Below are 23,714 nucleotides of genomic sequence, written 5' to 3' on the forward strand. Positions count from 1 at the left end.
TGTTTTGTTTTGGGTTTCGAACTTGAGCAATGGCAGACACACAAAATGTTTTGCTAATTTACATCATGAGAGGGATAGAAATCACTTTGTGTCGCATGTTGTTGTTTCTGAATTAAGCGTTTGATGTTGGCTAGACTTTTATGTTTATAAAACAATGCTTTTCCATAGTTTTGCGAACATTGTGAACTGATAAGGTCACCAAAACATGCTAAATTAGCGATTGATAACAACAACAAACCCTCATGTGTTATTTTAGATGAGACTGAGAGTTTCCGAACAACTAAAACAGCTTTTTTATAAGATGATATGTGACACAACAATGCATTCTCCTCCAATGATTGCTGTTGCCAAAGCCAACAAACAATTTTCTTAAATAAGGCCCATGGAGGGGGGAACATCTTGCGTTTTCAAATCTGTTGCTGTTCTTACTTGGATTTTTTTTTTCACAGTGTCGTCTTCCAGGGTGTTTGATAAAGTAATTGTTTTGACAAAAGAATATAAAGTCCATATGTTTTCAAATGTAGGGAGTAAAAGTTAAAAAGTAATCTGACAAAAAATGCTGATGAAAAGTAAATGTATTTAAGTAAAGGTATGCATTTGTTGTGTTTGTTGCTGCCTTCATGTTTGTCTACAAGAAGTGAGAAGCACTTAGGTATACAATACAAACCTCTATTGAATGAAACCAAAGACTGTTGACGTTTGTCTACAGTCTCTTGAACAACAACAACACAATGAATTGTTAAAAAAATATAAAAAAAAAAAACTACACAAAAAATCTGGGAAACAATTAAGCTGTGAAAAATGACCCGTGTAATGGCGAGGGATCACTGTAACCCCCTTTTTTGGTGGGGCTCAAATTGATACAAGTGCGGGTTGGTCCTTTTTTAACAGAGAAATTGGGTCAAATGTAACCCCAAATTAGTTCTTTTTTCAACCCAAGTATTTTATAGTGTATATATACATACTGTATATATATTAGAGTATTGAATCAGCTATGTTTCAGCAGGGAGAAATGGCAAACAGGCAGGACATCGGCCTTTGAGGTCGAGTTTGAACATCACCTGATCTACAGCAACTTCATTTACCATGCTGGCAACTGAAACGGATGATAGTGGGAGTGACAGAGGAGGACATCGAGGAAGACTCTACTTAAGACCACACAGTGAGTACCAAACAATCTCCTGGTTCTCGTGTGAGTAAACATGAAAAAAATATTTGCACCCCTGTGAATACACGCACACAAAAATGTCACTCTTAGGTGATACCGTTACAGTACAGTACTGTACAGTATAGGCAAATGTTAAGGACACCGTGGCCTCTAGGGAGCGACAAACTCTTTGAAAATTCATCTTCAATATCCTGTAATGCGCCCCGGTAGTCCGGTGGTTAGCACGTCGACTTCACAGTGCGCAGGTACAGGGTTTGATTGCAGCTCCGGCCTCCCTGTGTGGAGTTTGCATGTTCTCCCCGGGCCTGCGTGGGTTTTCTCCGGTTTCTTCCCACGTTCCAAAAACATGCATGGCAGGCTGATTGAACACACTAAATTGTCCTTTGGTGTGAGTGTGAACGCGCGTGGTTGTTCGTTTCTGTGTGCCCTGCGATTGGCTGGCAACCGGTTCAGGGTGTCCCCCGCCTGCTGCCCGAAGACGGATGGGATAGGCTCCACCAACCCCCGCGACCCTAGTGAGGTTTAAGCGGTTCGGAGGATGAATGAACATCCATCCATTCATTTAGAGAAGAAGAATATCCTGTAATTATTTTCAAACTAATTATTGCTGTTAACCATTAAGCTAAAGCAAAAAAGAAGCAGGGGTAAATTGAAATGAACATAATCAATTAAATGAGTGAACAGGAGATAGGTGAATTATTTTGAAATCAGCGCTCCTGCCCAGGCTGAGGGGCGGCTTCTGCGTTGTGCGTTGTCTGCTTTAAATTCATTCTTGTATTATCCATCCATCTATTTTCTGATCCGCTTTATCCCCACAAGGTGACGCGGGGCGTGCTGGAGCCTATCCCAGATGTCTTCGGGCAGTAGGCTGGGGACACCCTGAACCGGTTGTCAGCCAATCGCAGGGCACACAGAGACAAACAACCATCCCCGCTTATATTCACACCTGGGGACAATTTTGAGTGTTCAAGCAGCCTGCCACTCATGTATTTAGAAAGTGGGACGAAACCGGAGTAACCCACGGCAGAGCATGCGAACGCCAGGAAGGTCGGAGCCGGGATTGAACCCACACCCTCTTCACGTCAGGTCAACGCGCTAACCACTGGGGCACCGGGCCACTATTCTTGTATTATTGTGGTAGTTGCACTTTAAATGGTATGTATATGAAAATCAAATTCCACGATTGAATAACAACACTTTAAAGAATCAATTTTTTTAGTGAAATATTCATATTAAAAGGCATTAACAAATACAAATACATCATTTTAATTTTCAACTAGGGCGGCATGATGGTTGGCTGTTTAGCACTTCCGCCCTGCTGAGGTGCAGGGTTCGATTCCAGGCCCTGGCCTTCCTGTGTGGAGTGGACATCTCCTCCCCATGCCTGCGTGGGTTTTCTCTGTGTACTCCGGATTCCTCGCACATTCCAAAACATGCATGGTAGTTTTTTTATTTTATTTTTTGTCCCTTGGTGTGATTGTCGGTGTGAATGTTTTTTTGTCTATGGTAACAATCTTGGTTGGCAACAAGTTCAGGGCGTACCCCGCCTGGGATCCAGCATGCCCGCAACCCTCGTGAGGATAAGCGGCTCAGACACCGTCTAAATGAATGAATCTTCTTGATGAACTGTCGTACTACTGAATGTTGAAATAAAAACAGACACAATTTAAAAAAAAAAGATTCATCATTGAATAAAATCCACCCCCCCAAAAATCTTGTATAAATGGATTAATCTCTTTCTAGTGTAGAAGCTGCTCTCATTTACAGCAACATGCCAACAAAAAAAGATAACAGATTAAAATTTAAAACAATGCTCAGTCAGCATTACGAAAAAGGAAAACAACAAATACCCTTTTTTGGCCGATTGGTATACTGCTGGCTCTATGCAAATACGGAGAACCCAGAGAACTGAACAGAGAATGTCCAAATGACCAAAATGATCCAGTGCACAGGGAATAAAATAAAAGGAAGTATGGGAAAAATGGGAGTAAGAGAGGTCAAGTTACTAGCATGATTTGTTTGACACTAACCAAACAGTCATGAAATGAAGATTGGATTGTATTGGATAAACTTTATTGTCAAATGTACTGTATGTACAACATACAGCACAGATGACATTTCTTCCCTCTCAATATAAAACAAAGAGGAGCCGCTGCAGGTGTCCGCAGTTTACAAAAAAAAAAAAGACAAAATAATACAAAACAACACATGATACACAGACACTCGTGCACTCCTAACCACTTTCCTGCATACACTTTGTTGTCTGAGCCAGTTATAGATGAAAGAGGAGCGAATCAAAGTGTCCTTTTCACCAGTGGATCCAAGACGTCATGCTGCAATGTGCACACGTCTGCTACAAGCTAAGCTTGAAGCAACAAGAAGCTGTAGCATCCATTAACGAAAAAGAGAGATTGGCTCTCATCTCCTGTCCCATGTAAGAAATGAATGAATGAAGAAAATGTTCAATTCATTTATTATTGTGTGATGTTATCTTATTAAAGACAAAGTAAGAAATTCTGCTTCTCTTGTAAGCCTATGTAAATCATTGATAGAGGGGGTGGAAATGAAATCTCGCCTTGAGCTCCACATTGGCCAGGGCCAGCCCTGCCTACACAGAAGAAAACATACAGTACATGATGACTTCCTCCTGCGCCCACTTTTGGATACTCTTTATGTAAACCTTTTTCCCAGAATTTCTCTCTCCAGTAAACTTTGATACATTATTTGTGCATCTATTTATGCGTGTGACCTCTGCATAGGCAGATAAATTTCGGCAACTGCAGGAGTGTCATACCCCAACACTGCCAAGCTTGTTAAGGCATCTTGTTTTGCAAAGTCAGATGTGTGTTTGAAGCGTTTAAAGTCAATATTTCCTGGGTGACACACAGGCTTGTTTCACAGTGGAGTGCTGTGTGCTGCACAAGGCTGCCATTGAAGTTCATTCTGTCAGTGGGCGTGGGGACACGGGGCAGGCTAACCAATGCGGGCCTCCTTTGCTGCTCGTTGTGGATTCGTGTAGCTCTCTGGAGATGAATAAACCAAAATTAGGCTCATTAATACAGGCTGCAAATGTTGAAAGGTGTCTGCAGTCATGTCTGACAAATTATAGTGCTTTTGATTTCACACCTCGCCTTCAGCAGAAGATTTCAAGGCGAGTTTCTATCCAAACAAAGCAAGTGGAGCCACATCTGATTAACACATTGCACACTAAGCACCCACAATATTCGGCACGCCACCACAGTCTAATAGCAGTCAACATAGAGCTGTAGCAATGACTATTCCTTTCAAAGCACACCCCATTTTCAATATCCAGGCAAATATTAACTTTGCAATAACTTATGTCAACTTGAAACTACAACGGTAATTGCTAAATTTATAACTGCTTGTGTCAGTACAAACAGACCATTGTCATCTTTATAAAGAAAAGCTGTGGCACAAGAATCACCGTTTTTGTTTTGTTCCCCCCCAACTAGCATATTTGGCTGCACAGTGAAAATAAACATACCGGTACTCTAATTGCGTGGGCCTTTTATTGAATCTTGCAGCCTAGGTGGAATATAGTGCGAGTGTTTTCCATGGCTGCCTCACAGTTCTGAGGTTCGGGCTTCTAATCAAGGCTCCAACACCCTTGTGTTGACTTTGCATGTTCTCCCTGTGCTTGTCCCCATGAGGCCGTCTGTCATAGCATTTCAGCATTTCAGTCTTTCCACCCGTTCGATTGCCCCATGTGGGTTTTTCCAGCTTCCTTCCACATTCCAAAAGCATGCATGCGACATGTGAATGCGAGTGTAAATGCTTGTTTGTCTATATGGGATGGCGATTGGTCCAGGGTGTACCCCACGTCTCTCGTGGTATTGCTTTCATTAGAGATGACATCAGCGTGGGACAATCACTCTGAATCATTATAGAAATCAGTTAATTGAACGAAATATATTCATTCTCATCTTAAATATATTTGAATACCCGCCTCCCCAACAGTCACATGATCAGGGGTGCAAGACGGTCTCCAACTGCTTTATCTGCCAATGTCATGCCCGGAACCTAGCAAGTCTATGTCTGTTTTCACAATGTCAAGCAAATCGTACTCGTATGTACAACGCCTCCGACTGCCCTGGTGCAAATGAAGGAAGCCACTAGAATTGGGTGGGAAACGACTATTTCCATCCCACAATGATGCACAAAGATGCAAAGTCCTCATTCCAGTCAGTTTTACCAGTGCAAAGTGTAGCAAAATACTCCCCCCCCCCAAATAAATAAATAAATAAAAATACACCCATGTATGTGCATTGTTCGACTGCGCTCTTTCGCAAGAGCCCAGAGTATATATTTTTCCCTCCTCGCAATTAAGACCTTAGAATAGATGCATAAGTGACTGACTCCACACTTTTCCATAAGTGGGTCAAAAATGACCCATATCAAAATCAATATGTTTGATTTTGTATAAGAATAATCATTTGCATTTTATTATTACGTTTTCACTTGCATAAGCAAAACTGGCCGTGCCATGTACGGAGAAACTGTGCATGTTAGCGGTTGTCATGTAAATTTTCAGACATGGCAAAAGTTTTTTTTTCCAGTAATTACAAAATCTACACTGTGTATCATTTACGTTACATGCCCCTTTGTTGCAATATTCTTTTGAAGTAAATCAGATGTTTTTGTGTTGCTTCCTTTAGGCCAGATTGGATATCTTTGTTTATCTGAGCCAATGTTTGTCTTTGCAACGGGCCCAGTCCCTGGCTCAATAAAGACTTTATAGTTTTGTGTAGTCTGACATAAGCTCATTTTGTGTCTGAATGATTGGCTCATTTTTTGCCCATTTTTGTTTGTCATCTTGGGGGGTACGTAACCAAGTGACTGCAGCAAAGACGCTACTGTTACCACAATTCCATCGTCATAAAACAACATGCAGCACTACTGCACATAATCAGTATTTTGCTAAATTTGTTCCACAAATTCCTGGTGCTGGTTTTTGCAGCAAATGCTGATTGCGTATTTGGTTCCTCTGATCCTAATACGTTTGCTTGAACAGCGCATTTCAATAACGGTATATATCTGGTTGAAGACAATGCGTATTCCTTTAAAAAATAATAATTGAATTGGAGACATGACCGGCGTTTGAAGTACAGTATTTGATCTCAAAATGAAATTAGTATTTGGAGTAGTAGGATAAAAAGTGTGAACCCGTAAAGCCTAGGGGGTAGTCTGAAAACCCAATTGTAGACTTGAAAAATAACCTCAGCACCGCACCCCACCCCCTTCAGGAACAGTCTAGTGTGCATAAGTAGGATAGCTTCACCACCCGCAGCCCCGCTATCACACTCCACTTTACTCCTCTCTCAGGCCGGTCAGCGTGCCAGTGTGCCCAACTTGTTTCTCTCGCTTGTTTCTCGTCTCTTTCTTCAACATGTGAGGCGGGATCCACGCTCGCCGTTTGCCTGCAGCGTTACGTTGGTGATGGTGAACAAGTAGGTTCCTATGAATGTTCTTTGCATATTTGCCAAATGCCCGTGTTTCTCGGTGCATGTGCGCTTGGGGCCATGCATGACATTTGCTGTTTGCGCCAGCTCGCCCGCCTACTCTGTGCAGGGTCATTTTGCACCTCACTCTGGCACATATTTGACTTGAATGACAAAATGTGAATTAGGCATTTGTTGATGTCCTAATATGTTGTGTGTCCTTTTGCAAGGTCTCTTGCTCCCAATGAGACATTTTAGGTGATCCACGGGCATCCTTTTGAGTTGCTATAGACACCGGATAACTTGTATTCCTGAATCAAACCAGCAGAATGAGACGACCATTGACCCTACATGCGCGCCCTGTCGCTAGTCAGCGCGACAGAAGTGGGGCCGGTGTGATAAGTGGGAGATAAGAGGATGGGCGAAGAAGTGTCCAGTGCAGCTGTGCCTATTTAGGATTCCTGCTCCCGACCTCCTCTCACCATTGCCAAACCGCTATCATTAGATTTGGCAATCGACCGAAAGCCCGTTGTTGTGCGGCCATGGCCCGTTAGTGTTTCCTTTTAAGTGTAGCGAAACTAAGTCCATTCACTTGTAAAAGAGTGCGCCCATTGGCAGATAGTTGGCAGGTTGCACACAGAGGCCATTCACCTCGGTAGGAAGGAGCTGAGAACTGCCTCGGAAACGCTCCCCCCTCTTGATTATTTGAATGGGAAGACTTTGGATGCCTTCTGAGGTCCTAACATGCTCCTATGCGCATGACGTGACTCCACTGCTCTCCACCTATGTCATGTCATGCAGAGGATATCACATGGAGGCTACCGATGTTGCAATGAGGACTTTAGTTTTGTTTTGCTGGAAAGACAGAGCAGCGATTTGGGAATCCCAGGATCCCAGGAGGCAGGTGGCTGAGGGCAGAGAGAGGGATTGTGCCTCTTGATGATGCTGGGATGGAGTCCAAGTGCTCTGGTTCAGACAAGGCTCATATATACAAAGTCAGACCCAAGGCAGCTCTTTTTTCTTTGGGATGCCATGCGGAACAAATTAAACCCCTTTTGAATGAGGACATTACGACTTGTGATCAATATCCCTGTTATAAATAATGCCAGTAAAGAGGCCTTGACTGGATTTTAATGAAGCTCTCTTCATGTGTGCATTCAGTGTCTCAGCATGCCCGTTTGCTTGGAGCCTAGCGCAAGTAGCCATTTCGGTGAAATATTACACACTCTGGCAGAAAAGGAAACTATTTCAGTTGGGTGACCCGCAGACTCTCCTCCATTTTATTCTGGAAAGCGCTTTTTTGCAGCTGCAGCTGTTGTGAAAGCACTATCTAAATAATGATGCATTCTATTCTATATCATTCTTATATCAAATCCATCCATTCAAATGTGAGGGGCAAACATTGAGTGTTCAAGACTCGACGGCTTCAGGATGTCTGGCGTCGAACCTTGTGGAGGACGGCAACAGTGAAACACTCAAATGCACTGTTGGGTCTGCTGAAAAAGGTTCTGATTGATCAGGAATTGGCAACTGGCCCCAATCTCAGTGGCCCAATGATGAATGAAAAACCTAACCTAAAAATCTATTTATTTGTTTATTTAATTCATTTATTTGGGGGAGTATTTAACCATGTTTCCTCTACGACAGTGGACCCCCAAACACTCGCGGTTTGGCAGCATTTGTAGATTTTTTTTCCCCTTTTTTATTCTTACATTTTCTTTTTATACTTGGTTTTAGTGTTGTGGGGGCAGGAGTAAACCCCCGCTTTTTTGTTATTTTTTGTGTGTGAAAACATTTCAATGGGCAGCAATTAAATATATTTTGTATTGCACTTTTATTGAACTGTGTACAGTTATTTCTGAAACATTTATTTTGTGCAATGAAACACTGTTTTTTTTCTTCTCACCTATTTTGCTGCTGTAGACTGCAAATTTCCCCAGTGTGGGATAAATAAAGGTTATCTTATCTTATCTTATCTTATATGCAGATTTTCACTATTCACATGCCAAACCGCTCTCTCTCACCCGCGAATAACGATGTTCTTATAGTGTTAAGTTGTTATTTCACTATGACCACAATGCTTTCACCGGTTCTTATACTGCCCTATTCTACAACTTGAGTCGGCCTAATATATTTTTGCAGATTTGGAATGACATGCAGGACAAATATAAGACCTCAATAATGTTAACATTTTGCGTGAATTGATTTTTGTGAAGAAAAAAAATGGACAAAAGGAGTTATTGTATTTTATGTTGCTTTGCTGTTCAGCAGTTTTGTGCACCTTTGCGTTGGGAAAACAAAAATCACAATATGTGGTTGTTTTAAGGTTTGCTTCAGAACCCTTTGCTCTTTTATACTGGATCCATCATACATGCATTGAGAAATGTATTATGAAAAATGAAATGTATTCAGAGGACATAGCTTGCACATCTGGATGTATTTTGGCCACATTTAAAATGGTGTTTTTGTCATCTGGTTAGGAAGTTTGTGGTCCTACGTGGCCACCCAGTAGCAGTGATGAATCATTTAAATTGCTTATCCCCGTCAACATGTTCAGTGTTGGAGCCTTCTGTACTGTGTAGCTCTGACAGCTCTACAAACTCAGCAGCCCCCCGTGTCTCTCCAAGCAAGGTGAAGGAATCTAAGTGATTACTGCAGTGTAGCACACGGTGACAAAAGTTTGAGCCCACCCAGAGAGGAAAAAAAAAAAGGAAAATAAAGCTACCGGTACATGGCATGAGAAGTTAGTTAAGCTTTAGCAAAGAGCTCCTGGGCAAAGAAAACAACAACAAAAAACCTACTACTACCGGTACTTTTGGCCTCCTTTTCTGTCCATTTCTCTGGTAGTCACATGTTCCCTCAGCATTATGGCCATTTCCTCCAAACATTGAGCCGAAAAATGTTCCCATATTTTATACAGTGGAGACGAATGCCGAACACCATAGATTCTGGGATGTTGCTCAATCTCTGATCTGATTTAGTTGGATATCACATTATTTTCCTGTAAATAAAATAATACATATAGAAACGTTCTGTTGCCATTGTAAAACCTTCACTGTAAAGTTTTTGGTTTGTTTGTTGTTGTTGTAATTATTAACAGGTTAAAATACTTTTTCACACAAGTCTAAAACCATCTGGCTATCTACCGGTACCCATTATATGAACCGCTTTAACCTCACAAATGCTTCGTACACCCTGAACTGGTTGCCAGCCAATCACAGAGTCAAAAACATGTTTACCGCAATTGTTTAAATAATAAAATCAAAATATTTTACAGTAACTTTGAAATTAAGAGACGTTGTAGATTGGCTATATTGTAATGCTTCTGACTTTTTGACTCTTAGCGCCTGTGTTAGTGACCCTCCAATAATTACATGTTCTTGGCTTACGTACAGTAGGTGGATGAATCACTATAAATCAAATAATATTTGTTTATTTGGTTAGTTTTTTCTTTTTAAATGGAGCAGTACCTGAAAATTGTAGACCACTACTTACTACAGCAGCTATTTCTCTCATTTAAAGAAGTAGAAGGTATTTAATTCACAATAATAGTCCTAAATTGACAACAGCAACAAAAAAATAAAATCAAGTAAAACACCTTTTCTCATTCTGATTGCAGTAGTACATGGCAATAGAGGCCCACTGATTATTACACCTCAAATTTTCTTCATATGCCATTTTGGAGTAGTGTGAGCCTTTTAAAGTACAAACAGAGTCGTTATACATTGACAAAAATATTGACCAAAAATCCCTAAAACACAGTTTCTTCTTCCGATTTAAGAAACGTCAATGGTTGCCCACTTATTACAAAAGCGAATGATCGGCAAGGTATAAACAGAAATCGCTGGTGACCAACAGCCAGGAAAACCAATCGAGAACACAAAAAAAAGCGCCCGCAACCGGAAAGGAAAAATTGGTAACCGAAAATCCACAAAACGAAATGACAAGATTCCAAACACAGATACAGAACACTAGTCAAAAATAACTTGACGAAAAGGATACTTAACCAAACCAAAATCTATGGAGCCAAAAGCTATATCGGTCAAACTAAAGAAGCCTGTGGGCTCATTTTAAAAAAAATATACATTTTCATCTTCACATCTTTTTTTTTCTATGAGGGTATTTGACACACAAGGTATTCTGACCCCAAAAAACCTTCATGTTATGTATGGTTCAAAGGTGAAAAACCAACCCTCCTGGTCCAACGCCTTTCCCCATATGGCACCAAGCCCAGGCTGGTCTTTGAATGTGCTCGCTAAATCACAAAGGGCGCCGTCGGTGGCAGGCTACGTTTTATAGCCAGAGCTATAAATCATTGGTTTGGGCTATTGAGTTGAAATAGCCTTGCCTAAGTCCCGCTGACAATGAAAGGACTTGGGTTGGACACCAAGCAGACGGTCCATGAGGGAACTCGTTTCAGTCTGATGTACTGGCAGGTGGTGAAAACTCCACTTTAATAGATGTGGACTTTCAATATGACTGATGAGACCCTGTTGGGAAGATTGACATGCATTTGTTTGGCTTTTGCAGGTACTTCCACAACACCGCAAGGAGGATTGGATGCAGTTGTAACAATGGTGACATTAAGGTGGGGGGCATGGGCCCTCTCTCCTTTCAGTGTTGTGCTGCTCATGTGTGGCCTTGTGTGTCTGTCCCAGCCGCCCTCTATGAAACTTGAAGACTGTGAGCGAAAGGAGCATCCAGTCGTGTCCAACCAAGGTGAGGACATCTTGAGAAAAATGTGTCTTACACAATACATACAATACGAGTGTCTTTTTTTTGTTTGCTTGTTTGTTTGTGTTTACCTCCGTTTTTGAAATCCCCCTGCTGCTATTATAAAACTGTTACAGAAGTCTCTCTTTCAACGCAAATCATTCAGTGACTCATCAATGACTTCCCTATAACTAAAGTTGGTGCAAGGAGCAAGGAAATATGTGCACACCAAACACTATATCAACCCGTCTCATTTTCAAATGAGTACTCAGTAAAGGACTAAATCCAGCGTTCCACTCCTACAAATTTTTATCAAAGTCAGTATATGCAACAGTCTATCACGAACCCATAATAACAAAGTAGTAGCATCCGAGCGACAGTGTGTCCCTTCTCATCCGTTGAGAGTCACTGGATGAGAAAAACACACAATTTGAGAGCCCTCACTTGTCACCATCAAACCTTCAGGATGAACAAGAAAACCCAATTCCAAAGAAGTTTGGATGTTGCGTAAAACATACAGTAAGTCAAAACACAAGACCATGGTTTGCAAATCCTTTTCAATCGATAGTCAACTGAATGTACTACAAAGACAAAAGATTCATTCAATGTTCAAACTGATCAATTTGATTTTTTTTTTTGCAAATACTGACTCACAACTTTCGTTGCTAAACAGTCCTGTGTCTCCAAAGGCCTCAATCCATTCTTGCTGTTGGTCAAGTCAAGTCAAGTCAACAGTATTTCTAGAGCACTTTCAAACAGCCATCGCTGCATACAAAGTGCTGTACATGGAGCGATTTAACATACACAATAAACAGTAAGACGAAATGGTAATAAAGGCGGTAGAAAGCACCAAGCAGTAATATCATGCCGAGTCGAACACCAAAGAATACAAGTGGGTTTTGAGGAGGGCTTTAAAGATGGGCAGCGAGAAGGCTTGCCGAATGTTCAGTGGGAGGTCATTTCAGAGAGAGGGACCAGCAACAGAAAAGGCTCGATCCCCTCTGAGCCTCAGTTTAGTTCTTGGTACTTCTAACAAAGACTGGTCCACAGACCTGAGGCGCCGGGCAGGTGTGTAGGGTTGTGTTTGTGTGTGTTGGTAGTTTATAAGGATCCAAATCTCCAGTGAAACGCAATTCAGTGCACTTTTTCCCGGCCTGTCTAAAGTTTCCGTGTACTTCTCCATCACTACAGATTGTCAAGGTCCACTATAAACGTCTAGTCTCATTAATTTAGATATTGACACTAAACATTGTTGGCCTACCAGCGTTTGCAATGAAAAGGGAAATAGCTTCCCGCTATGGTCGACCGCATGGGATTGTGAAGTATGTTATATATTTTAGCACAAAGGTGGAATTCCTTGATCAAGAGCATAAGCACAAGCATGTGAACAGAATGAGGTTACGTGAGAAGTCTCCTTTATTTGCACATTAGTCAACTCAATAGCAAACTCTCGATTTAAGTTATTACTCTTATTGTTAAAATTATTACTGTTTATCTATGACTGTAGTTTCAATACGTTGTGTGTATTGGGTAGTAGATGAGGTTTTTTATGTTTTTGTCTGTCATTGGTTTGTATGCAAGGTCTGAGGCTGTGTTCGCAGAATATGCACAAATTGAATTTTGCTTATGAAGACTCATCCCACTTTTGTGTGGAAGACGTACGTACACGCACATTGGTGCGAATGCATGGTTAGCAGAAGTTGTTCTTAAATTATTGGACTATCTGCTCAAACAGTTGTTTGCAAAGTGGTGAAACTTCTCCCTCTCACGCCTATCCTTGCCTGTGAACATGTGAGCCCTTCGGGGATGCTCCGATTATACCAAATAATGACAACACACGCCTGTTCTTTTGTGGAACATTCCAAACTTTAAAAAAAACAATTAACAGCAGTCCTTCAACGTCTTTTGCTGCTTTGTGGGTTACATGTTATTGGCAGCAAATTCAACGTGAGAGAACATTTATAAAAAATAAAAAATAAAAAATCATTCATTAAGTTGAACATGAAATCACGTCTTTGTTGTATATTTAAATGAATATAGGATCAAAAGGATTTTTAAATCATTGTATTCTGTTTTTATTTACGTTTTGCCCAAAATCCCAACTTCATCGGAATTTGGGTTTGTCGATGAGTTACAGTGAGCCACACTGACCGCCTGACTGAATGGACATATTAGTCTACAGAAAAGATATAAAATTGTGACGCAAAGGGGACCCAACTACAGTACATTTTCTTTTGTGTTTTATGTTATGTGTTCTGTTGTATTCATGTTATTTTATGTTAAATGTTCCCTTGGTTACAGCTGCAGCTGTTGTGAAAGCGCTATGCAAATATCAATGTATCGTAGTGTATTGTATTAGTTCCTGTGGTAGCGTGGCCAGGCTTCCTTCTACTTTTAACCATTGGCTGTTGCATGTTATCACAGGCCTGAAGGCATGGGTGTCGGAGTTCTCACACCCAGGAGTAAAGGACTTCTCTCAGTTGACCGTGGACATGAGCAGAAAGCAGCTTATTGTGGCAGCGAGGTGCAAGTAATTACACGCCAGGCAGAGAAGTAACTGAAAATTGAATGACATTGTTTGTCTTTTACAGAAACTTTCTGTTCCGACTTAGTTTGAGCAATGTCTCCTTAATACAGGTACAATCGCAGTTTTGTGCTTTGCCAATGCTACAGCTTGTGTCAAGTTTGAAATGTTCCCAAATCAGGAAGGTTTTTTTTGTTTGTTTGTTTGTTTGTTTGTTTGTTTGTTTGTTTTTTGCTTCAGGCAACAGAATGGACACCCGATGAAGACACAATGCGCTCCTGCAAAAGCAAGGGGAAGTCGCAGGTAGATCAGTGCAGTGCAGAGCAGCGTCTCTTGAATAAAACGTAATCAATGACACCGTCACATGTCACGTTTATATGCAGGAGGAGTGTCAAAACTATATACGGGTGTTGTTGCTCAGCGGGAGCACGCTTGTCACGTGTGGGACCAATGCTTTCACTCCTGTTTGTATGACCAGGCAGGTTGGTGTGATCTTGATGTTTCACCAACCAATGCAAATCCTCCAGACTGCAAAAGCAACATTCATACGCAACGGGTAACGCGTTCCTATGTGCTGTCAGATTGATAACATCAGTCAGGCATTGGACACAGTGAACGGGGTTGCACGATGCCCCTACGACCCCCGCCACAACTCCACCGCCATGATTTCGGAGACTGGCGAGCTGTACGCTGCCACTGTGATTGACTTCTCTGGACGCGACCCTGTCATCTACAGGAGCCTGGGCAACATGCACCCACTGCGCACGGCCCAGTACAACTCCAAGTGGCTCAATGGTAAACAAAGACGCACATGGTCTGCCAGTCTTCTCTTCATCTTATCCTTTCTGTTTTTATCACTTCAACCCCTTTAGAGCCTCAATTTGTGTCTGCTTATGACATTGGCCGATTCGCGTACTTCTTCTTGAGGGAAACTGCTGTTGAAAACGACTGTGGGAAGATGGTGTTCTCTCGCGTGGCCCGAGTGTGTAAAAACGACATGGGCGGTCGTTTCCTCTTGGAGGACACCTGGACTACCTTCATGAAGGCCCGACTAAACTGCTCACGCTCAGGAGAAATTCCCTTTCATTACAACGAACTACAGAGCACCTTCTACTTACCACAGCAGGACTTGATCTATGGCATTTTCACGACTAATGTGTGAGTGATCCTTCATACTGCTTAAATATTGTACTGTACTCCATTTCCTAAAGTATGGGCTTTGGTGCCGAAAGACCCGTCCATTCAAACTTCTATTATATTAGCGTCCAAGCACAAACCAGAGTCTCGGCTTTCTCCATTTCACAGTGTAATGATGGCACTGATATTGAGGATGCGCCTGAATTCAGTTGAGATGATTTCCCTATTTTCTGTCATTTTTCTGTCAGCGTTACGCACATATTTTTACTTGTTTGCAAATGCATTTGCAGGAATTGTGTTTTTCTGTCCCGCCTATAACTGTGATAAACCACCCACAGCAACAGCATGTCCGCAACTGCCGTTTGTGCCTTCAACCTGACTGCCATCACGCAAGCTTTCAACGGACCTTTCCGCTACCAGGAGAACCCCCGCACTGCCTGGCTCTCTGCTCCAAATCCCATTCCCAATTTCCAGGTAACCGCACGTGGATGTGTATTCATGTATTCCAGGGGACAGGCTTTTCTGATGGACGGCATCAAGTTTTTGTTCTTTTTTTCCGTATCCTCAGTGTGGCACGCTGGATGAAGGCGGCACTGGTGGCAACCTGACTGAACGCAACCTCCAGGATGCTCAGCGGCTCTTTCTAATGCATGATGCCGTGCAGCCGGTGACGGTCAATCCTCTGCTCACTCAGAACAACGTACGCTTCTCCAAGCTGGTAGTGGACGTTGTGCGGGGTCGCGATGCCCTTTATCAAGTCATGTACATCGGCACTGGTAAATGAGCCATGACACCCACTTACGTTATGATTACTATGAAAGCCGTGACTGTTTTGTCTCGGCCAATCAGAATATGGCACCATCTTGAAGACTCTCGCCACAACAAATACTATTCTTCATGGCTGCTACCTGGAGGAGCTCAGGATCCTTCCTGATGGACAAGTCGGGTCAATCAAGAGCCTGCAGATCCTGCAGAGTGACAGATCATTGTTTGTAGGGCTCGATGACAGGCTGGTGAAAATCCCATTAGAACGGTGCTCCGGCCATCCTACTGAGCGGTACGGACATGTTTAGCATATAATCCTGCACATTTTCAACACTGATCAATCACCTGTTGTAATTAGAGACTGCCTGGAAGTTCGGGACCCATACTGTGGCTGGGATCACAAACAGGAGCGTTGTACAACCATTGAAGAGAGCACTGACATGAACCATTGGACCCAGAATATCACCCAGTGCCCAGTAGGTCATACTCTACTGGCTCGCTGCCTCTCTGCCTCTCTTTCTCTCTCTGACACACGCACACACACATTTGTTCTTCCTCAGGTGAGGAACCTGAAGCAGGATGGCGGGTTTGGCCCATGGGCAACATGGCAACCATGTAACCACAATGACGGTGAGGGTTCCATCAGCAGTTGCATCTGCCGGTCCCGTTTATGTGACGGACCTGTGGCCCGATGTGGTGGGGTCGACTGTAAAGGTCCAAACATTCAGGTGGCCAACTGCTCCCGGTAAGCTCAAAGTGCAGCGGCAACTGATAATATCAGCCAATACGACCAACGGACGATTATTCACAATCCGTGATGAACACAGAAGTCTGGTGACAGAACACCAGATTGTGGGGCCCGGTCCTCCCAATCACGTCCCTCCAAGTCTCACTGTCATTGTCAACGTTAGCATTAAAGTCCCCCAGCAGCACCAAGCCGGGTATCAATCTGAATGCCCACACCTGCTGTGGGTTTGTCACTGTGGGCAACCCGTGAGTAGATAAGAGTCAAACCCCTCTCAAGAGGACGGGTACCTGAGCTCAGGCTTTGTGTGTAGGGAAGTCCGACTATATCGAAGCAGAACTTTTCTGCCTTGCACACTAGCTCATGCTCCTTTCCTACCAGTGAGGTGAAATTCCATGTCGCTAGAGCTAGTTACTGTATTCAGGGGTGCCGTCCAGCTCACAGGGCAACTGACCCCATTGGCCCCTCCCACAGATGATAAGCCCATGGGAAGTAGGACCCAGTTGTAACTGAGTCCTTTTAAAAGTGGTGGTTAATCTTTGAAGTTCTTGGAACACCTGAAATGATTTGCTTATTGGGTCACTCTCCCCTTCACTGATTGGTCAGCTAAATTGGGAACGGGGGCCACCAATTAGGAAAGAGCAGGGGGAGGGCTCCTGCACACATGCAAAGATTAACCCCAAATACGCCCCTATCCCCCAAAAAACCCAGAATGAACAGACACTAAATATCGTGGACCGTACTGTAAGTGTGTGCGTGCTTGCGAGTGCTGACTCCAACAGAAGCAAACAAGTTAGTTTACAGAAGGGAGAGGGAAGCAGCGCGAGTAAGTGTTGATTTATTTAAATAAATGCATGTAAATGACCATTTATCATGTCCTCCCCCCCAAAAAAAGAATTCTGCATTCAAAGGAAGAACTGTTTAAAAAAAAACAGCATTCAAGCTCAAATATTGAAATAAAATGTTAAAACACGCAGGCCCTTCAACAGAATACTCAAATGCAGCAAATTCATACTTAAACCGAAGACATCAACGCTGACATAATAACACTATCATATATTACAGGATCACAATTACACATGTAAAAGTATGTTGATTTTCCATCTGCTGATCAGGAATGGTGGCTGGACTCCCTGGTCTTCATGGGGCCATTGTAGCATCAGTTGCGGTGTCGGTTTTGAAGTGAGGCAGCGGTCCTGCAACAACCCCTCACCTCGCTACGGAGGTCGAATCTGTGTTGGCCAAGGTCGAGAAGAGAGGTGAGAAGGAATGAGACGTACAGGGGTTCACAGGGAAATATCTTTTATGACTTTAAAAGAGAAAAAATAAACACACATTGCACATGATGAGCATTAAACACCACTATTTAGGAAGAATTGTGTGTTTTCAGGCTGTGCAATGAAAAAAAAACATGCCCATTACCAGTGCTGTGGACTGCATGGGGGCCCTGGGCTCAATGCAATGCTGAATGTGGAGGAGGGGTACATGCCAGGATCAGAACCTGTGAGAACGGAAACATCTGTCCTGGATGCGCCACAGTAATGTGTTGCTTGTGCTCCGAATCACTTGATTCTCAGTTTTAATGGACCGTAACAGTGACCCAATTGATTCTGCTGTTTAGGAGTATAAGACCTGCAATCTGGAGGCCTGCCCTGAGGTGCGTCGCAATACGCCGTGGACTCTTTGGATGCCAGTCAACGTCAGTCGAGACGGATCACGCCAAGAGCAGAGATACAGATACACGTGTCGGGCATTGCTAAGGGATGTCCGCCAACTTCAGTTAGGAAAGAAGAAAATAGAGAGCAGGTTTTGTCCGAATGATGGTTCTGGAACCTGCCAGACTGACTGTGAGAACAAGAGACCGCAAGGCATTTATTGAGACGGTACTGGGACGCATTAAGAAATCATTTTCTGTATCTTACTTCCAGCTCTGGTTGATGACTTGGTAAAGTCAGGTAGCCGGACTTTGTCACAGCCCAAAGGTACACACTGGGAATCTTGGGAAACATGGTCCACCTGTTCCCAGCAATGTTCCAGAGGCTTTCGAACCCGGAAACGCGGTTGCTCAACAGCAGAGGGCAGGGCCAATCCAAATGCGTGTGTAGGATCCCCCGTGGATTATCAAGATTGCAACATGCAACCATGCCCAGGTAGAATTCTTTGTTACAGGGTATGTTGTGCCGGATTTTGTGAATGCACCTTGGCCAATCGATATCTAAAAAAAATGCGTACGTGTGGGTGGGTGAGGTCTGTAACACCTGTAGAAAACCGACAAGCTCAGGGAGAAAATGCAATCCCCACATCCCCACACAAGACATTTTTGAGTGTTCGGAATAGCAAACTGGGGGCCTTTTGAATATATGGTCAACTAAACTCTGCCACCACGTATGACTGCTTTTATTCTAGTGGGTGGAGCCTGGTCATGTTGGTCTTCATGGTCCCAGTGTACTGTGAGCTGTGGGGGTGGCCATTTTCTGCGGACAAGGTCATGTGACAATCCACCTCCTGCCAATGGAGGTGGGATCTGTATTGGTCTTCACACTGAAGAGGCACTTTGCAATACACACACTTGTGAAGGTACGTCACTCATCGAGCCAATTCTGTGTAATTGCCCAAATTATTTATACTGATAAATGTCACGCAAAGTGAGTAGATTAATTCATTCATTTTGATATAAAGGGTGAACCATAAATGTGTTGTTACGCACCTTCATTTCAATCAGCGTGAATTCTGTTCTCCCTCAATGGCAAGAGTGATGTGAGTTTGAGATGCTATTTCTCTCCATGTGACCTGTTTCACTGACGACCAGCCACCGGTGGGCACCCGCGTGAGTGCGAGCGAGCGCGGGCGTGTGTGTGTGTGTGTGTGTGTGTGTGTGTGTGTGCTTACACGTGCGCGATCAGGTCATTCGTGGGAAGTTGGTCGCTTCAAAAGTTGATCTCTTTGGCCAAAAAAAAGTGTGTGCGTGTGTGTGTGTGTGTGTGTGTGTGCGCGTCCGCACGCGCGAGGATGGGTATGATGTGGCTCTTTGCAGCAACAGAGTAAAAACATTGGCTCTTCGTCTCTGACTGGTTGGCCACCCCTGGACTAGAAGGCCACGTGATGACACTGAACAGGTTCATGGATAGATTGTAATTATCCCCCGCCCCCCCTCCCCCCCTTCTGGTCATCAGGTTGGGGTGTGTGGTCAGACTGGGGGGACTGTGATGAGAAGAGCCTCCAGTATCGCTCTCGCTCCTGCGCTGAAAACCAGGGAGCTACTTTGTGCCAGGGTAACATTAGCCAGGCCAGACCATGCCAGACACACGAGGTGGCAGGTAAACAGCACACAATAATTTGTCTGTCAGATGGTGTCAATGCCCTCCATGGTAATAAAAAATTAAATAAAAGTTACATATTAATGACAGAACGGAACATTAAATAGTCACCGATCTTTTGTTTTTGTGTGGTTTTTTTCTGCACTGTTGACGGTCCATCTGGTCAGCTGGTCAATCTCTGAATTGTTAGAATTTGGAAACATAATCTCCTCAACCAAATAACGAGAGGAGAAATAACCCACCCCAGCGTCAAATTATTGCCATTCTAAGGGCTTTTCCAGAGAATTTCAAAATGAAATTTTTACATTTGCACTAATTGGCTGGCGACCAGTCCCGCCTCTCACCCAAAGTCACCTTGGATACGGACAAGCACACGCACAATCATAACAAGGAAAAGCCGAGCACTATAGAAAATGGATGTGCAGTTCTATTATAAAATTTGTGTCTGTGATGAAAGTGAAAAAACCCAAAAGTGACCGTCTAAAAATATTCATTATAATTTGTCTGACCCATTTCAATTTGTGCCGTTTTAGTAATTTTGCCTGAACAGGAGGACCACAACTGTGGAAGTAAGTTTTTCGGCTTATCATTCAAATTTGTGCACAAAATAATTCTCACGAGCTCACCAGCCATCTTGTCTTTGACAGCTTTCACGTTGTTCCAGCTGGTCGCCGTGGGCGTGGCCAGTTTTTTTGCAGCTTCCCTCGTGTCGGCGATGGTCGGCGCCTACTGTCACCATCTAGGCCGGCCATCCGCAGAGTCAGCGGTCATCCACCCCAGCACGCACAACCACCTCACATACAACAAGCATGACAACGCCACGCCAAAAAATGAGAAGTACATTCCCATGGAAGTCGTGGTGGGTCATGGTCAAATCTGTTCAGTTTCACAATCTTCCATTTGTTTGTTGATATTTTGGTAACTCAAACTGAACCCATCCCTGCAGATGCTACACAAGAACAATCTTCACGTAAATGACGACACTAGCCGCCACTTCCCTTCCAGCAACATGTTCACGACCACCTACTACCCGCCCAACATGAGCAAGTATGACTTTCCTTCAGAAGCACCTTGCAGGCCTTACGTGCACAGCTAACATCTCAAACCGAATCACCAAAATCCTCCAGGGGATTGTGGACGCTAAAACACCCAAATGACCTGATATCATTCCATGGGATACTTTGCCAACATCTCAATCAAGAATTGCAATTTTGTTTGGCAACTAAGAGATCAAACAAAGTCAAAAGAAGAAAACCGCTAAGGATTCACTCAGCATGTGCATATTACTAATATTACTATTTTATTATTATTTTATTTCTGAAAAGAAGAAAATGAAAGACATAACTTCACGGACAGGATGGAATGCTGGCCCGTCTTGGACTTTTGCTACTTGCAGAGAAGAGAAATGTGAATGAAAACAAAAAAAACATATTGTAAACCACACTTGTACGTGCAGAGAAAAGACAAGAACTGAGAACTACAGAGCACACTTTTCACAAAGTCAACTGGCAGGAAACAACACAAAAGATGACAACTGAATGACCTGAGGATGACGAAGCCGCAGGCTTTTCTTTCTCATTAATGACAGCAAATGAATGATTTGCTCAGGGAAAGTGTATGCTCTTGGTTTTTCACCCACCAGATGACTTTCCTGGAGAAATCCTGCTTCCTGGAATGTTTGACTGAAGAGACGTAAATAGTACATCATTTAGTTTTTTATTACATAGTCTCAATGCTTTTGGAACACTTAAATATATTTTAGTATAATGTAATGCTCAAGAGACATGAACCTGTTCTTTGGTAGGACAGTTTGAGGGGGGTTAACATGTTTTCTCACAACCAGAAGCTTTTAAATCTTTGTACATTCCACGTCCCTGTACTTGTGACTGACAGGTAATCAGTCCTGGGTGTACCTTGCCTCTCATCCTAAATCATCTGAAATTGGCTCATTTCCCTGTGAGCAGAATACACGTTGTCATCAATGGATAGATGTGACATTAAGTTACACTGTAGAGCCATTATCCTAAATTTTAGTTCTGTGTGTGTGTGTGTGGGTGTGTGGGTGTGCGCCCACTTGATGTCAAAGTTGTTCCAACTAAGCAAGGTAGCGTAAGATAAGCTAAGGTATGTAGCGGTTCACCCAGATCCTCTCTATTAATATTTGGTTAATTCCTGGTGACTGATTAGGAGATTGTCGGAAGCAAACACAAGACATGTTTCTGGACATACAGTAGTGACTTTTATTTACGAACTGACTGATTCATTCAGTCTGATAGAATGCCCACCTCTGATGATAAGGCATTTATTTTGACAACAGATGTTATACAAAAGGTTTTGATGATTACATGAATGCATTTAGAATTGAAGAGGATTTGTTCAGGGTTATTGTTGTGTCTGACCTATTATTTGGCCTGATTGGGAGTTTTGAAATGAGAATGATAAAAAAAGAAAAAGAACATCCAATTTGCCTACTGCAGCTTTATATGAGCTGTCTGAAATGCATTTAATAAAGAAAAGTGTTTCGAATTGAAATATTGCAATGTGTTTCATTTAAGGTAATGAGCCATGGGATATTTCATAAAATGTATGGTGTTGAAGCACAAAAATTACAAATTGTCAGTCTCAGGATTTTTAGGCAGTCAGCCTAATCGGTGCTGTTCGGGGTTCTACGGACGACGGACAGACAGATAGCAAGTCGGGTGAAACAATTTCTTTGCATGAGGTAAGCTGTTTTCGACAGCTTACTCACGACATTCAAATACAGGACTTTATTCAGACCGTGAGGAAAAGTAGATTTGCTTGTTCCAAAAATCTCATGTTTATTCTCTGAGTCAAGTTTAGCCGTTTTTATTATTGACATGGTTTTAAAGACTAAATTGGTTGGCGATTTGTGACGCAAGGTTAAGAGTAGCGGCCGAGCTTGCGCCACCGCAGGATTTTGACAGCTCACACTTGTCCTTGTAGATCAGGAGTGGGCAACCTTTTGGCTGTGTGTGTGTCTAAATTTGACACGTGGACCAGGTCAGCACAAGATACATTCATTCATTCATTCATCTTCCTAACCGCTTGATCCTCACTAGGGTCGCGGGGGGTGCTGGAGCCTATCCCAGCTGTCTCCGGACAGTAGGCGGGGGACACCCTGAATTGGTTGCCAGCCAATCGCAGGGCACACAGAGAGGAACAACCATTCGCACTCACACTCACACCTAGGGACAATTTAGAGTGTTCAATCAGCCTGGCATGCATATTTTTGGAATGTGGGAGGAAACCGGAGCACCCGGAGAAAACCCACGCAGGCCCGGGGAGAACATGCAAACTCCACACAGGGAGGCCGGAGCTGGAATCGAACCCGGTACTTCTGCACTGTGAAGCCGACGTGCTAACCACTGGCTACCGGGCCGCCCTGCACAAGATACAGTACAGATTAAAAAAAACTGTATATGTTGACAGTCCATACCAAACATCAACAGAACAACAGCATTAAAGTATTACCATACTTTTTTTTTATGAGAACAGTGAAACAACTACGGTATATGTCCTGTACGAACGTCCAAGTATGTTAACATGTGTGACAACACAAGCAACAAAGTGCAACAATATATTGCCCAAAAACTGCAGCATACAGGACAGGTATATGACAAAATATAACAAAGTGAGGACTATTTGCTACAAAATGAGACAAGTAAGGGACCTAGAAGCTTTTCTTTCCACTCACTCACTGTCTCTAATTTGACCTCCCCTCAATCACCACACAAGACAACATTGGTCAGCTGATGTCGTGCAATGAACTTTTGAAGCCAGCCACGGGACGCTTGGAAGCCCATAGCGCTATGGAACTCGCTACTCCTCTTATTAGCGGTCCAGTTTGCGTAAAGATTTTAGCAAG

The 23,714-nt window shown here is 43.1% G+C and overlaps 1 protein-coding gene across 1 annotated transcript; it reads left to right on the plus strand.

The window, feature by feature from the left end:
* Positions 1-6,476: 6,476 nt before the first annotated feature.
* On the plus strand, positions 6,477-22,284 carry LOC127595794 (semaphorin-5B-like). Its single transcript, XM_052057600.1, has 22 exons — positions 6,477-6,636; positions 11,158-11,346; positions 13,765-13,864; positions 13,932-13,977; positions 14,105-14,167; positions 14,248-14,346; positions 14,446-14,659; positions 14,737-15,022; positions 15,340-15,475; positions 15,570-15,777; positions 15,851-16,058; positions 16,125-16,242; positions 16,327-16,511; positions 17,627-17,770; positions 17,902-18,049; positions 18,133-18,358; positions 18,440-18,661; positions 18,918-19,088; positions 19,685-19,828; positions 20,362-20,397; positions 20,476-20,687; positions 20,775-22,284. Exons 2-22 carry the CDS (start codon positions 11,202-11,204, stop codon positions 20,922-20,924), a joined length of 3,261 nt encoding a protein of 1,086 aa, XP_051913560.1. The 5' UTR covers positions 6,477-6,636; positions 11,158-11,201; the 3' UTR covers positions 20,925-22,284.
* Positions 22,285-23,714: the final 1,430 nt, after the last annotated feature.

This window comes from Hippocampus zosterae, chromosome 2, assembly GCF_025434085.1.
Source record: "Hippocampus zosterae strain Florida chromosome 2, ASM2543408v3, whole genome shotgun sequence".
Classification (NCBI taxonomy): Eukaryota; Metazoa; Chordata; class Actinopteri; order Syngnathiformes; family Syngnathidae; genus Hippocampus; species Hippocampus zosterae.